The 14,724-nt window shown below is 28.4% G+C and overlaps 2 protein-coding genes across 3 annotated transcripts; one reads left to right on the top strand and one right to left on the bottom strand.

Moving 5' to 3' along the window:
- Positions 1-6,914: 6,914 nt before the first annotated feature.
- Positions 6,915-9,415, bottom strand: LOC126846672 (malignant T-cell-amplified sequence 1 homolog). The gene is made up of 6 exons (XM_050586389.1): positions 9,258-9,415; positions 8,413-8,565; positions 8,239-8,339; positions 7,505-7,638; positions 7,243-7,310; positions 6,915-7,168 (listed from the first exon to the last, which is right to left on the bottom strand). Exons 1-6 carry the CDS (start codon positions 9,266-9,268, stop codon positions 7,087-7,089), a joined length of 549 nt encoding a protein of 182 aa, XP_050442346.1. The 5' UTR covers positions 9,269-9,415; the 3' UTR covers positions 6,915-7,086.
- A 162-nt stretch (positions 9,416-9,577) lies between these two features.
- Positions 9,578-11,533, top strand: LOC126846515 (actin-related protein 2/3 complex subunit 4). Of its 2 annotated transcripts, none has more exons than XM_050585993.1 (2): positions 9,578-9,807; positions 10,506-11,533. In XM_050585993.1, exon 2 carries the CDS (start codon positions 10,515-10,517, stop codon positions 11,019-11,021), a length of 507 nt encoding a protein of 168 aa, XP_050441950.1. In that variant the 5' UTR covers positions 9,578-9,807; positions 10,506-10,514; the 3' UTR covers positions 11,022-11,533. The 2 variants fall into 2 exon arrangements, with proteins under 2 accessions (XP_050441950.1, XP_050441949.1); XM_050585992.1 differs by having other exon boundaries at positions 9,579-9,830.
- Positions 11,534-14,724: the final 3,191 nt, after the last annotated feature.

Raw genomic sequence — 14,724 nt, 5'->3', positions numbered from 1 at the left:
ATGTTTACATAATATCCCGTCACCTGATGGTAATATTTTTTACAAAAAAATATTTTAGTTGGTAAAAAAACAACCAACTACAAAGTCCCCGCTATCCATATTATTGTCGTCGTATTTTTCAACCCGGCCTCTGCACACCATACTGTTTTGCAATTAATTTGAAAAGCAAAAAAGTTTTTAAGAAAAACTTTAATTTACTTTTCTAACTGCTACGTCGGTAAGTAAAATAAAAAAAACCGTTTTTATACATTCTTATTTTTTTTTGCAAAACCACTCTGGTCAAGAGTGAAGATGTTTTACACGAAAGAACAAATGGATGCTGGAGCAACTGTAGTGTACTGTTATAAACACCGCACTTAAACAAAATGATAAACCAGTCGGGTCGCGGGTGTTATTTATTGACGGGGCAAATTTTTCTATGAAAATATAAGAGAGAGTGTGTTATTCGGTGTGAAAACACTGCAATGATGTATTAGTACGCCGCTTTCCACTGACAACAAGCCGAAGGTGATCACCTTTAATTAGCCGGTATTGTATTTCCACGTGATAATCCCAATTTACAGCGTGCGCCGTAGCAAATCTGGACACAAACAAAATTACATAAATCAATAGTCGTCGTACGAGCACGCACACATAAAAGAAAGGTAATCAATTCTCAATGTGTTTTAATCTGAAATCGGAAATCAGCTCAGTGATCCGTTTGACTAATAGAAGGTGTCAAGTTCCTAATGACAAAACGTTTCCTCCGCAGAAGGGCGGAGGAAGCAATCAACTAAGCCCGATGGATTTTCATTAATCTGGGATTTGGCTGCCTGGACGTCAACCGTATTTGTCACGGGTGCCACCGCCTCGTCCGTCCTTGCGATGCCCGTCTCCGCGTGTCCGTGGTTTTAACAAATGCCGACCTTTACCACTGACGAGGCAACGGTACACTTAATATCCGCCGTCGGTCCAGCATTCGAATAAACAAAAGGTAAAAGGTGCGATTTATCGGTTCTCTTAAGAACGGCGATGGCGAAATAATGGAAGAAAACTGTTTCTAGATTTTTACTCGGCGAAGGTGTGTCGCTAAGCAATGCGTCCCTAGGTAAAAGTTCCGCAATCCATCCAGCTGAGGAAAATCGAATTTATTTTCAATTCCAATGGTGTCTAAACTGTACATAAAACAAAATAATCGTCCATCTAAAACGCGGCAGAGTACCCGAAGTAGTATCGTGGATTTCCGACCCGAAACACATAATATAAAGTTTATGCGTTCGGGAAATTTAACGATTCTGAAATGATCATTTCCACTTGCAAATACTGTTCTCAATATTTTCTAAAAAAAAAAAAAATGTTTTTATATAACAATTTTACACAGGTTATCAAATAAAGTTTAAACATAAAAAACTCGTTTTCTCTTATAAACATAATTATGAACTACATAAACTGGTTATGCGATTTTTTAATATTAGACAATATTTAAATGTTTATCCTTTTTAATAATAAATAGGATTTCATTATTAATCGACAGGCTGAATTTGAATTACAAAGTACAAATATAAAGTGTCGTTTATAATGCGCGATTGGAATGTAAGTTTTAAGAGCTAGCGAGGCTAGTCGTGGGATGTCGCTATAAAGGTTAAGTTTGTAGATAATACTTATTTTAAAAATAATCTTCTGCCGCGTCTTCTATTTGATAACCTATTTAATAATTTGTATTCTATTTACAAACAAAATACGGCGGTTTGCCTTATAATTCGGTTATATGTATATTCAATGAATGCATACTATTTATCGTAAAAAAATACTATTTGCTATAGATCTATAATAACAAAGTGTCAATGCCATTGCCCAGGTATCTTTCCCGTGATACAACTAGGAAATTGTCCATTTCACAAACGATATTAACCAAAATAGATTATTAAAAAGTATATCGTTTTAAGTGTAGTTAGCCCGTGTAACATTTTACAAGCGTACTATACTTTTACCGGAAATAAATAATACAGCTTTAGTATATCAAATCTTGTTATTGCTGCAAACTTTAAACAAGTACCTACGTAAATAAGCTTCTAAGAGATAGTATATTATAATTAGTTTCAATTAATATTCGAGGGAGTCAAAACTTCCGTCTTGAATAGCTTGTAAGCGTTTTGCGCTATAAAACGAAATTTAGCAATTTAATATTATGTCTTCTGATTAAATTAAAAACATCACTTAAGCGCTTGATACATCAAACGCAGATTCCAATAAAACTCTTCTACTTAATTATCCATTCTTACATTGTTTTTCTTTTCTGCCGAGCAAAATACGAATTGAATACCTAATATTAAACGATACTTTGTTTTTAAATAAAACACGAGATTGCAATATGTTCAGTGTTTCTTAAGGCTTCTGGTTTTATCTACATTGTAAAGTAAAAAAATACATTCTAGAATTTTTCTGGTTAACATTAAGAAATCAATAAAAGTTTTCATTCGCTGTTGTTTGCTATTCGCCCGCACAAAAGCCATTATTTGTTTGTACTGTTTTTTTTTTTTTTTTTACCTGCCAATGCTGACTAAACGTGTTTATTTTATTTTATTTTATTTGAAGGGTACTTCTGTTCTTTCTCGGTTATATTGTGTGAGTATAACATCATCTACTTTGATCCCTTCGTTTCTCATCTTCTTTTTGTACTTATTGGATTCTTTCTTAGGGAGAGTGTACGGTTGCATTAAACTCGACTACGTACAGCTAACGTAACCGAAGCGGCTCATCAATACAAACTACTATTATCTTTGTTATTGTTGTTGTCTTGAAATGTATGACAGTATCCACTATCCAAGCATAATATTATGGGAATAGAAAAATGTACGTTTCCGGTCATTCGATCAACGCCAAAGCAAGAGACAAATGCCTTTTGACTCGGTGTACGGCACAAGGAAGTGACATATGAGATAGAAACCCGAGTTTGACACACTGCAAACGAGGTAAGATGGAGTAAAACTAACGATTGTCCTTGACACCCGAAAAACACTTGGAGAATTCCCCGATAGTCTTTTACCTATAAGTTTTCGTTTAATATTCGATATCACTCGACTCTCGAAATGAATTTGGTATTTAATCTACAATCGCGTTTATCCTTTTTTTTTCAAAACCGCCGTTTTACAATAATTTCGTTCACAGCGTGAAGAAATTAATTTTTTTATTTCTAGTAATACGATTACATTTTAAAAAAGCACGGTGGTAGCTAGTATTGTATTAATTATCGTGCAATAATAAAAATGTCAAATACTTTTTTTTTGTTCACAACAGAAAAATTGATATTTTACGTTTTTGAAAATTGCAAGATAGAAAATTCGCACGGCGAGCACAAAGAAATATCCCTCCGGAAAGAACATAAAGGATTCGTTTGTTAGTCCTCCATTCAAGTAAATTTGCATTTAGGAGACCGCGTTGGCGGCAGTAGTGAAAAGAGAATAAAAAGTGAGAGAAGTTTTTTTTTTCTCCGAAGGCAAAATGAAAACAAGGGAGATCTTTTTTTGACATGGACGGTAGCTTATTGAAAGGCAAATGACCAAGAATCCAGAATTAATTCCAACTGACTTTATATTAATCACGGTGTTACGATTCCGGGACCACAAAAGTTTCTATTAACATAAAATTATTATAATCGCGAAAAAAGGTAGATATTCCTTTTCTTTTCCACTTTTTTTTTTTATAATATGTAATAGGATTTTATTATTATCCTTCCGTTTTAATGTCAATTCATCCCCGCATCTCATCATAGCCCCTCCGAGAAGAACAATATTCCACAGCGTGAATACATTATTTAAAATAACAATTAAGCCGCAATCCAACACGAATCTCGCAAGCAGTAAAGAACAACGACACTGACGTAGTGGTAGCGTAATAATTAATTAACAAGCTACTAACTGTAAAAAAAATAAATATTAAAATGGTAATTCTACCTAAAAAACTATACGTATGGAGAGAAACGAAGTCTCAAGGGGCTACACCCCTTTGGCCATTTCCTTAGGCCATAGTGATTTTGTTTTAAAAAACTTACAGGTAAATAAATTATTTACAATACGAAAACTTAACATATAGGAACTCTTCTGTGCTCATCAATAGTAGACAAACAATACATATTGGTGTATTCAACAACCATAGTAATATTAACAAAAATAGACGCTTAACTTCCATAAAACCACAAGTTGTAAACCATAATATACGAGTCAAATATATAATAGAGCCAACAAGAGCCAATAGGAAAACGATCTGAGGTTTGAAGTTTACACAGTGTGTCCAGTAGCAAACTTAGAAACAACAATTGGACTTTTGCCTCCGACCTCGGTTGTAGTATACCTAGATAATATATACGTTTACTGTCAACCAAAAAATAATATTATACAGTATTAATATAGTTAGGTACGGATAGACTGTATACATTATAAGAGTTCTTAATATTTATATATTTGGTGTTTACCTTCGATAAAATATAATATTATAGATACCAAAAGAATACTACAAACAAATTTGGAACTGTACTACGAACAGTCATTACCAGTGCTTGACTTGGGGGGGGGGGGACGCAGGGGGACTGAGTACCTCAACTAATTTTTTGAATATTCTAGCGTACCCCTACTTCTTTTTTAAAGAGGAACGCATGGGACGGGTTGTTATTTAGTCTTACCTATATTTATAAAGTTGCTCAAATTAAATTTTTGTGTTAAATATATAAATCTTACAAATTGTTCTAATATTTACAAAATGTTTTGATATCTCATATCTGATACGTATATTTTTTTTACTATCAATATTTCATTATCGTTTCCCGTTCGTACCCGTCAATCGTCATGTTGCTGGTCTCGTTGCGAAACGTTACCGCGATTTGATGGAACGAATCGCTCCGTTTGACCGTTTAAACTTTAAATACGCTGTTTAAAGGTGTACCGTCATTGATTAAATACAGGGTGATAACAAACGAATAAGTTAGTTTCAAATATCTGTATTTTTTAAACATTACAGAGCTGCGTGACCTCTTAAAATGACTGCTATAACCTCAAGTTTTTTTAAAAATAAAAAAAAATTATGAATGTTCAATGTGTCCTCCTTGAGTAACCTAAACAATGTCAAGTCGGTATGCAAATTCCTCCTACTCTCTGTGGAGTATGTCAGTAGCTACTGTCTGCACAGCCAAAGTTATGCGTGGCTTCAAATCTTCAATGTTCGCAGGCAATAGCGGCACAAACTTTTCCCTTGACGCAACCCCACAAAAAAAAAATCGTACGGCCAATCTTACAACATTTAAAGGTACGAGTTTCCTGTAACAGTGGCTTCATTAAAAACAAATGGTCCATACCGCAAAAGACGTTAACTTTTGGCGAGTCTCCAAGTGTTCCAGGGTTGTGTGTGGATTTTGTTCATCCCAAATTATCCTAGCGGTAACCTAACCTAACTTGAGGTTACAGCTGTCATTTTAAGAGATCAGACAGCTCTGTAGCTGTACCATTTAGAAAATACAGATTTTTGAAACCGACTTATTCTTTTGTAATCACCCGGTACAATTGTATTTATATTTGCAATTAATCAATGGTACTGTGGGAATCTTTTAATAAAGATTTTTAAAAATAAAAAATGATTAATTTATATCAAATTAATTAAGCTTGTAATTGTTTTAATAAAACAAGTTATACCTAAACAAGTATTATATTATTCTGTTTTGTTTAATGGTTTTATATCAATGCTGCTTAGGGGACTGTTAAAGGGGGTGTGGAGGGCGAAGCCCCCCGCGGTAACGTGAGGGATATTAAAATGCTAGGGACGCTACTTTTTTAAAGGTATCTAGATACCTCTACTACTTTTTTCTCAAGTCAAGCACTGGTTATTGCATACCATAAAACTATAAATATTTTTAGACGTTTTTCTTAATTTTGAAAAGTAAAATGCGAACTTTCAACTTTTGACCTCTTGGAGTACATTTGGATAACAATTTCTTATTTCTTGTGAGTAAATAAATTAGTTTCATTTTTTATACCATTGAAAATTTGTCAGCTTCGTTATTTATAACAACATGTTGTAAAATTGACATTTAACGTCTTAGAAAATGAATTCATTTGAAACGGATTTGAAAATTGAATATTTTACAATAAAACCTAGTTTTTAATTATCATTTTTTCTCTAAACATTTTTTTTTTTAATAAGTTCAATAAAAGTGTGAAATGACTATTATACAATTCATATTCTTCTCTAGTTAAAATGTATTTATTTTATCATAAATTGACTATTGTTGTGTAGTACACTTAACACCGCATCTGAAGTTGTTTACAGATCAATAATTATTTCTTATGTGTATTTCAGAATACAATTGCTTTAAAGCAATTTATAATGAATAATAATCCAAATGCTCAATAAATGTTAACCTACATGTAAAAATTATTAGTTTATAATAATTTGTTATACATTATAATAATAAATAACTCAATAAACAATTTTGTAATTCATTTCTAATAATTAGATACTAAAATACTTGTACTACTTAGAACTTATTAGTTTCAATAATTTCAATTTCATTACATTTATGGCTTAAGAAAATATATTTCCTAATAATAAATCAGTTTCATTATTTTATAAAAATGTTAAGAAAACGCTTAAATAAAACAAATTTCCAGTAACTTTTAGCAGATTTCACTATTGAGCAAATAATGCTTTTAAAATTGTAAATATTTTCTTTGGACATTTTTTAGTTAAAGGAAAAAACTTCTTCAACCTACTGATACTCATACGATTCCTAAACAATAGAAACACTAATTTAAGAAATCAGTTCTTCTAAAAATAGGATCTTCAGATTTAAAAGAAAAGAAGGAAAATTAATGCAAAAATAAACCAGTTCTTTCTAAGCTTTGTAAAAAAGCGAGAAAAAAGTAAAATTACTCAATTTACGATGGTAATAATATTATACAGGTGTTTATTGTAGATGCATCATTGAAAAAAAAAAGTATACAATCATTTACTTTCACACAAATATAACTTAATGGGTCAGTTTATGATTTTACTATACTATTTTAAGTATATTTGAATAATTCGTACTTGAGATACAATTATTTCACAGTAATATTTTAATTACTTTACAGGTTTCATTTGCCATAGTCCGTCGTTTAGGTAATGGCAGTTCTCAATACCTACTCCTTTGTTGACTTTTAATCTGAAAAAAAAAATATTTAATTACTTATTAAATTCATGATTTTTATTTTAATAAAAAAACATATAATAACTTACATGTCATCTGTGGACAGACTAGTTATACCAATAGCAAGAGCATGCTGTTTTCCTTCAGCCATTACTGCCTGAGTAAATATTTGTTAAGAAACAATAAATTAAATTATTTGTAATTATACTTGAATATTACAAGATTATCGCAGATCTAATAATTTAAATATTATAATATCTAATCAGTAACAAAATAACAAACTTAATCTATTGAAATTTAAAAATGATGATGAAATAACCAATTTTAAAGTGAAAACTACTAAAAGGATACAACAATAGTGTTTTGTGGAACAGGCTCAATTTTCGCACCAGGAGACGTCAAACCAGGGCACATAATATTAGCCCCGCTCATAACAAATTTAATTGCACCTAGATCTACTTGCTCTTTGGGAAGGAAAAATGGATCTAAAAAAATAAAATATGTATACATAAATTCATTATACAAAATAATATATCAAAACTACATTGTGCATATATTTTATCAAATTAAGAACGACAATAAAAATCAATAATTATTATTGGTCTATGTATTATTAGTTGACATTTATGATGAACATTTTTTGTTTCGTGTGACCGTATTTTTGTGTTGCATCCCATGGAGCAATCTGGTCTTAAACACACATTTGCATAACACCAGTATTCTTTTCTAACACTATTTCACATTGTTAAGACCTATTCTTATCGACCAATCTAACAATTTAATAGAAAATTTTAAAACAGATTTGAAAGGAGTTTACTTGTTATCTGAATTAAATACTGAAAGAAAATTCTAAAGGTAAATATACCAATCTCAAATTTTGGTCAAATTGAGTTAACAACACTCAATTATTTAACATTTTGCAGAGAATCAAAAAATGCACTCATATTTACGAAAAAGTCAATAGAAAGCGATATAATCGAATAATTGATGTTGTTTAATGGTAAATGAAACTGATTTTTTCGCTCTTCTGTAAACTTGAGAAAAATAAAATAGTTAAGCGACGACAATATAATCAATATACTTACACTTATGAAGAAGTTTTAGAGTTGGTAACCATGGTCCATTTCTATGACGGAAAAATAAACAGTCTCCAGCAGAATTTACAATAATTTCAATATGGTCCTGGCTGAAAATAAATGTGTTTGAATAAATTTAAACATTATTATATATTTAGCTCTATTACAATACTAAAATTTTACCATTTTACAATTCTCAGTGCGTCCTTCTTAGGTAATATCTGATCTATGTACTCATCAAGAGATTGGTACTGCTCAAGTATTTTTGTTCTTATACCTTTTTGGACTGATGATTTTAACTGTTGAATACCAATTACACTATCTTTGTCATCAAACCTGTAAAAAATTGAAATTTTAATAAGTAATTAATTTATAAAAATATCAGAAACACAATTATCTTATAAGTTAATTTATAAATGATGTTACTTCAAGACTACAATAAAATACACCTACTTTTCGTTCTATCAAATAAAAATCAAGAAAAAATTCATAGTGTTCATAAATATTAATTCAAACCGACAGTTATTTTATATTTTCCTCAATCCCTATCCATGTTATGCAGTTTTTAAAATAATTCACACTTTTTTAAATATATGTTTATAGAGTTGCTTATAGACATTTACTAGTGTTTAAGCAACCCCATGATTAATGGTAAATTTAAGTCTACGGTTATAAGTTATTTAATAGAAATACTATTTGCGCTAACATCATTATATTCAAAATTTAAAAAATATTCAATTCACCTCTTTGATCTTATACCACGATTTTGAATACAAGGGATACATAATATGCATGCACATACTTAAGAACACATTCAAAATTTTAGTAATTTTAAAATGAAATTTAATACTCAATTAGATTTAAAAAAACGGATAAAAGAAAACTGTAACAATCAATTGATAATAATTTACATAAGATAATTGTGTTATGTAGGTACCTAAGTAGATGAAAGCTGGTATTAATTACTAAACAACAAAAATTACTGCCTAGGTCAGAATATTAATAAACAAATTATTAATTAAACTTACTTTTTAAACATTTTTAATTATCGTTAACCTAGGATATAATTAAAAATCAACAAACTTTTCGGCTAACTATTAATTCAGTTCTTTATTTTTAAATTAAAATATCGGCACTAGAAGGTGGTTTACTAACAAGTAGGTAATAGGTACGATACAAAGTATTATAATACAAATTTCAACTTACTGTTATCACAAACAACTGTGATAACCTCTGATAACGTGAAACGTCCATGGATACCGCAACCATGTTTAGTAAACGTCGGCGTTTTGTAGTATTTACGTGGGCGTCATTATCAGCATTAGTTATTTGCTGTCAAATAGTTATCATCCGATTGCTGAAAGTAGAAATCGACTGTATTCAAGATTTCCGTTCGTCATATCCGCCTAGTTCTAAATTTATTTAGTTAAAATATTTCATTCCGTATTTTGTTATTTTATACGTTCGATATTTTAGTTCATTTTTAATTATTGATGTATTTTTGAAATGATTACACTGAATGTATAGGTGTCTACGATACGTCTCAAAAACATAATTTATTCAGTTTTTCACATTCAAGTAAATAGACAATAATATAATAAGTAAGCCAGTTTTTTAATTTCAGTAATTAATAGCTACATTTAATAATTATCTTATCAATATATGCATTTTTTATTCAGTATTGAACGGGCAATTTAAAAATTGATACAATTGAAACATTAAATCGACATTTGTTTCTTAATTTAAAAAATAATTATTAATTTTAATGAATATATAAGTTTATCAGCAGAGAGTATTATTTTACATTTTAGTATATATTTAAAATATTGATTTAATAACTTATCAAGTATAGCTATAGTTCAAAAGTAATATAAAACATGTTAGTAGATATTGAAATATTTATTTTAAGTTAAGACTATTGGCAGTATTTGGGTGGGCCTAGCACACTAACTTAAAAAATGAACACGCCTAACTGATTACATTCTACATCATAATTTATATCGGGATGGGTGAAAATATAATATAGTCGTTGCGTAAGTAACCTCACATTTAGATGTAAAGCTGGATGCCTGGTTAGAATAATTATTTTGCGTAGATTTTTTTTATAGATTATGTAAAATATTATCAGTGTATTAAGTACACTGATTACTACTAATTTTTACAATTTACTTATTTTGTTAATCTATTGATATTTTGTTTTGTTCTTGTTAATCTGTGATAGTATTTGTGTAATTATTCATGTTGTATATTTATAATGGTTTTTTTTTTTTTTACAGCATATTAAAATGACTACAACACTTAAACCTTATTTATCGGTTGTGAAACATACATTAGATGCTGCCATATGCATAACTCAATTTTATTCACAAGTAGTGGAACGCCATAGTAAGCCTGAAATTGAAATGCAAACAAATAGAGAACTTATACTAACGCCAGTATTAATCAGTCGCAATGAAAGAGAACGTGTATTTATTGAGAGCTCAATAAATTCTATACGTGTCAGCATAGCAATTAAACAGTGCGATGAAATTGAACGGTTGTTATGTGATAAATTTACACGATTTATGATGAAAAGAGCAGAAAACTTTTTCATTTTAAGGAGAAAACCTATTGCTGGCTATGATATAACATTTTTAATCACTAATGTGCATGTGGAACAAATGTACAGGAACAAGTTAATTGATTTCATTATCCGATTTATGGAGGAAATTGACAAAGAAATAAGTGAAATGAAGCTTGCAATCAATGCTAGAGCACGAATTTGTTCTGAAGAATTTCTGAAGCATTTTTAATAACCAAAATATTTAATATTATTGTGGAATCGATAATTTTTTTTGTATTATGATACGTATTGATATTATAAAATGTTTAAAAGCCAGTTTTTATTTGAAGTTATTGTAAGTTAATAATTTAAGTAAGTTAATTACAAATATGGTTGTAATTTGTAGGTAGTGAACCGATAAAGGAAACTAAAATATATAAATAAAAACATGTACCAATAGTAAAATACATGTATACAATAAGTAGTCAATTAAAACTATGTTCAATTATGTTTATTTATTTATATTTATAATTTAGGAACATGTATGTCTGCTATAATATTGTACTTTCATTTAAATTTATTATTGCCCATTTTCAGTATTCTCTATTGTATACATGACGGGATTATTTTTTATTAGTTACTGGTAAAATTAAAAACCTACAGTCTTAAACAATCTTAAACATTGTAATATTATTGATCTGGCCAATACCGATAAGTATAATTGCATAACAAAACTTACCATATTATAATAATTTATTTTAATTTTTTACCTAATTTCAATTATGTTAATAATATTTATTCATATTTTTTTAAAAAAACAATGTTACTTGTAACGTATATTGTGTTGTTAATTATTATTTCATATTAACTTAACAATTACGGTTTACTGGTATAAATATTATAATTCGTCCAATAGAGAAGGTTTGTTTTTATTTCTCGTATAAGCATGATACTTTGTAGGATGACACTTGCATATGTAATTTAATATACAATTTAATTTAATTCAAAACTTTTTAAGTAGTATTATACAAATAAGGTAACTTTATCTATTTAGATATACTTTTACTCTATTTGACAAATATTTTATAAAACAATCCGGAGTTTGTACTGCCCATTAGCAGTTATTTTATATATATTTTCCTAGCGACAGCTAATATTAGTAAAAGTTGTAATACCTAGAGATGATGGCAATTTTGGATTACCGTTGTTGTGAAATTGTGTTAAAAAATAATGATGTTCGTATATTATATCACAAAAGAGGAAATATTTCAACAATCTAAAGCCTGGTTCCCACAACTCATCTATTTACCAAATGTATACCTAATATTCGTTTATTCGTGTAAGTAAACGAGTATATCTGTTCCCACTATTTGTCTGTCTGCCGAATGGACAGGGAATATCTACCAATTATAAATGCATTATAATTAATCATATAATACAAAATAACAAATTTATTAAACAAATATAAGTATTTTTTTTTTTTTTAGTCTATGCCCTTTTTGAGTCGGTTAGACGACTCTTGCGACTAACTCTTGTCTACATAATTAAAACTTACAATTAATTTACCATTTATAATAAATAGATATAATCAAGTAAGATGTATAATATAAAATAATAAATTGTATTTTATTTAATAAAAAATAATGATAGTTAAAAAAAAATCTAAGATAAATGTAGTAGATATATAAAAAAATAACATAATAAATAAAATATATTAATTAATTAATTTTTTGTTTATATTATACAGCTACATCATTTTATTTATACTTTAAATTAAATTTATATTATTTATTTCATCAGTTATTTTTTTTTTTTTTTTGTACACAATTCAATATATTTTATATTTTAATGTATTAGGTATTTAATTTTAATTTTTAATCATGTCAAATGCAATGAAATTTTTGTTTTAATGAATTATCTAATTATGGTAAACTTGTTTTTAAATTATTATTTTATAAAATGAATGACATATTTTCATTTTTAGGCGAGTCGTGGGAACCCGGCTTAATAGATAGCGCCAAAGTTACCTTATAAGTGTTTCGGTCAACGGAGAATACCGTCTCCATATTTTGTATTTCGAATAACACCTTGAGTATCCTACTTGTTTTTATGTTATTGTCGTGTAAAATGAATAAGAGTCGTTAAGGACCTATAAAATTAAACTGTGTAATATAATATTACATAGGTATCTACTATATCGATTATATATTTAGGTACTGCAAAAACACAAACAAATAATAATATAGTAATATAATTAAATTCGCATCAAAGCGATAGGATCTCAGTTAGTGGCGTACATTCAATCTTGCTCTGGGTTGCAAAAAAATAATACTACCTAACCAGATATTTCAAAACGATAAACAACTATTTTCCCATTAAAAACTTGGACTTTTAGTTCAGAAGATATTTTAATTCTTGCTTAGGTGGCCATGATTCCCCCACCTTTCCCTAATTTAAAAATATAAAATTGCATTTTATATTTCTATCTTTCATAAAAAAAAATTGTATTTATACTCATTTCCAAACCACCCATGGGGTAGAGTATTTGGAAACACTTTCTTTTAACAATTAATTCACACTCTTTAATAGATGCATTATAAAATTATGTTAAAACAAAGAGTCAGTCAATTACTTCAATATATTAGTAATAATGTAATATAATTACATCCAAAATAATACTTGATATGTATCCAAAAATAGTTTTAAAAATGTTACCCGCATCAAATAAAAAATAAACCGATAACAATAATTATTGACCAATTTTAATACCGAAATTATTGGTCACCTTGTAATAAATAGAAGGTATATCTAACTAATGAACAAAAAAGTTGAAAATATAATTTCGTGCTTAAAATAGTTACTATAAAATTTTAGGTACCTAATCTCAAAAACAAAAAAAATTGCAAGTTGTAAAACATTAGTTGTTATTTTTTTTTTATTATTATTACCGCAAAACGGGGTTAATTGCAACTTAAAGGTAAATGGCAACACTCGGTGAGTAATAAGTTTGTAAGTGTTCCCAAATTTCAAATTTGTATGTTATCAGTTTGAAAAAAATCAAACAAAATTAATCAAGAAATTTATTATCAACTAAAATGATATTTAAATTATAACAGTATGTCCTTCTCGGAAAAAAAATATTTGTTTCATGACTTCTGACTAAACCATGTTATCACTTTGTAAATCCTAGTTCAGCTTATCCAATTAAAATGTAATAATCATTAATATAATAATTTTAATTCATAATATAATATGTCAATGTCTTAATTAACTATCAAAAAAAGTCATATATTCTATTTTAAATTAATTATGAATGAAAGAAGTTAAAATTTTCAATTTTTGTAAAAAATGGGGTGATTTGCATTGACATTTGATTATAAAAAAGAATTGTGAATTATTTTTTTTTTTATGTTTTTATTATATTTTATAGATGCCTAGAGAATATGTTCCAGACTCTAGAGGGATAAGATATCGAAAAAGAAATAGATAGATCCTCCTACAGTATTAAGACGAGGATTTACTGCTGTCTTTTTCATTTAATGTACTACTAAAACGTTACCATTAATTTTTAATTTTATTTTTTAAGAATCAAAGAATGATCTTATTTGAAAGACTTACAAAACTATTTGTTGAGACTGACACATTTTGTTGTACCATTTATTAATTGTTAGGTAATATATTCATAACTTGTTGAAACTGATTTATACTTTATAGTATACATTTCATATTTTAAATTGTTATACTTTATACTTTAACTATAAATTGTTAAAATTGTTCTTTTCTTTTTATGGATTTGCCAAGGGTATTGCAATGTTTATTAATAAAGTAAATGTTATGTATTAAATACCAACCTAGTTATGAATTTAAAACCATATACAAGTTGCAATACGCCATTTCTATGGTTTTATTGCAACATTCATATTTTTTTTAGCTATGATTCAATTCACCCCACA

The sequence above is a fragment of the Adelges cooleyi genome, unplaced genomic scaffold, assembly GCF_023614345.1.
Source record: "Adelges cooleyi isolate 19-005CV unplaced genomic scaffold, UGA_ACOO_1.1 ACOO_flye_CR_arks_rails_tigmint_CR_PRNA_9, whole genome shotgun sequence".
In the NCBI taxonomy this organism is placed as follows: Eukaryota; Metazoa; Arthropoda; class Insecta; order Hemiptera; family Adelgidae; genus Adelges; species Adelges cooleyi.
The sequence above is the reverse complement of the archived record's forward strand: the minus strand, read 5'-3'. Positions and strand labels throughout refer to the sequence as shown.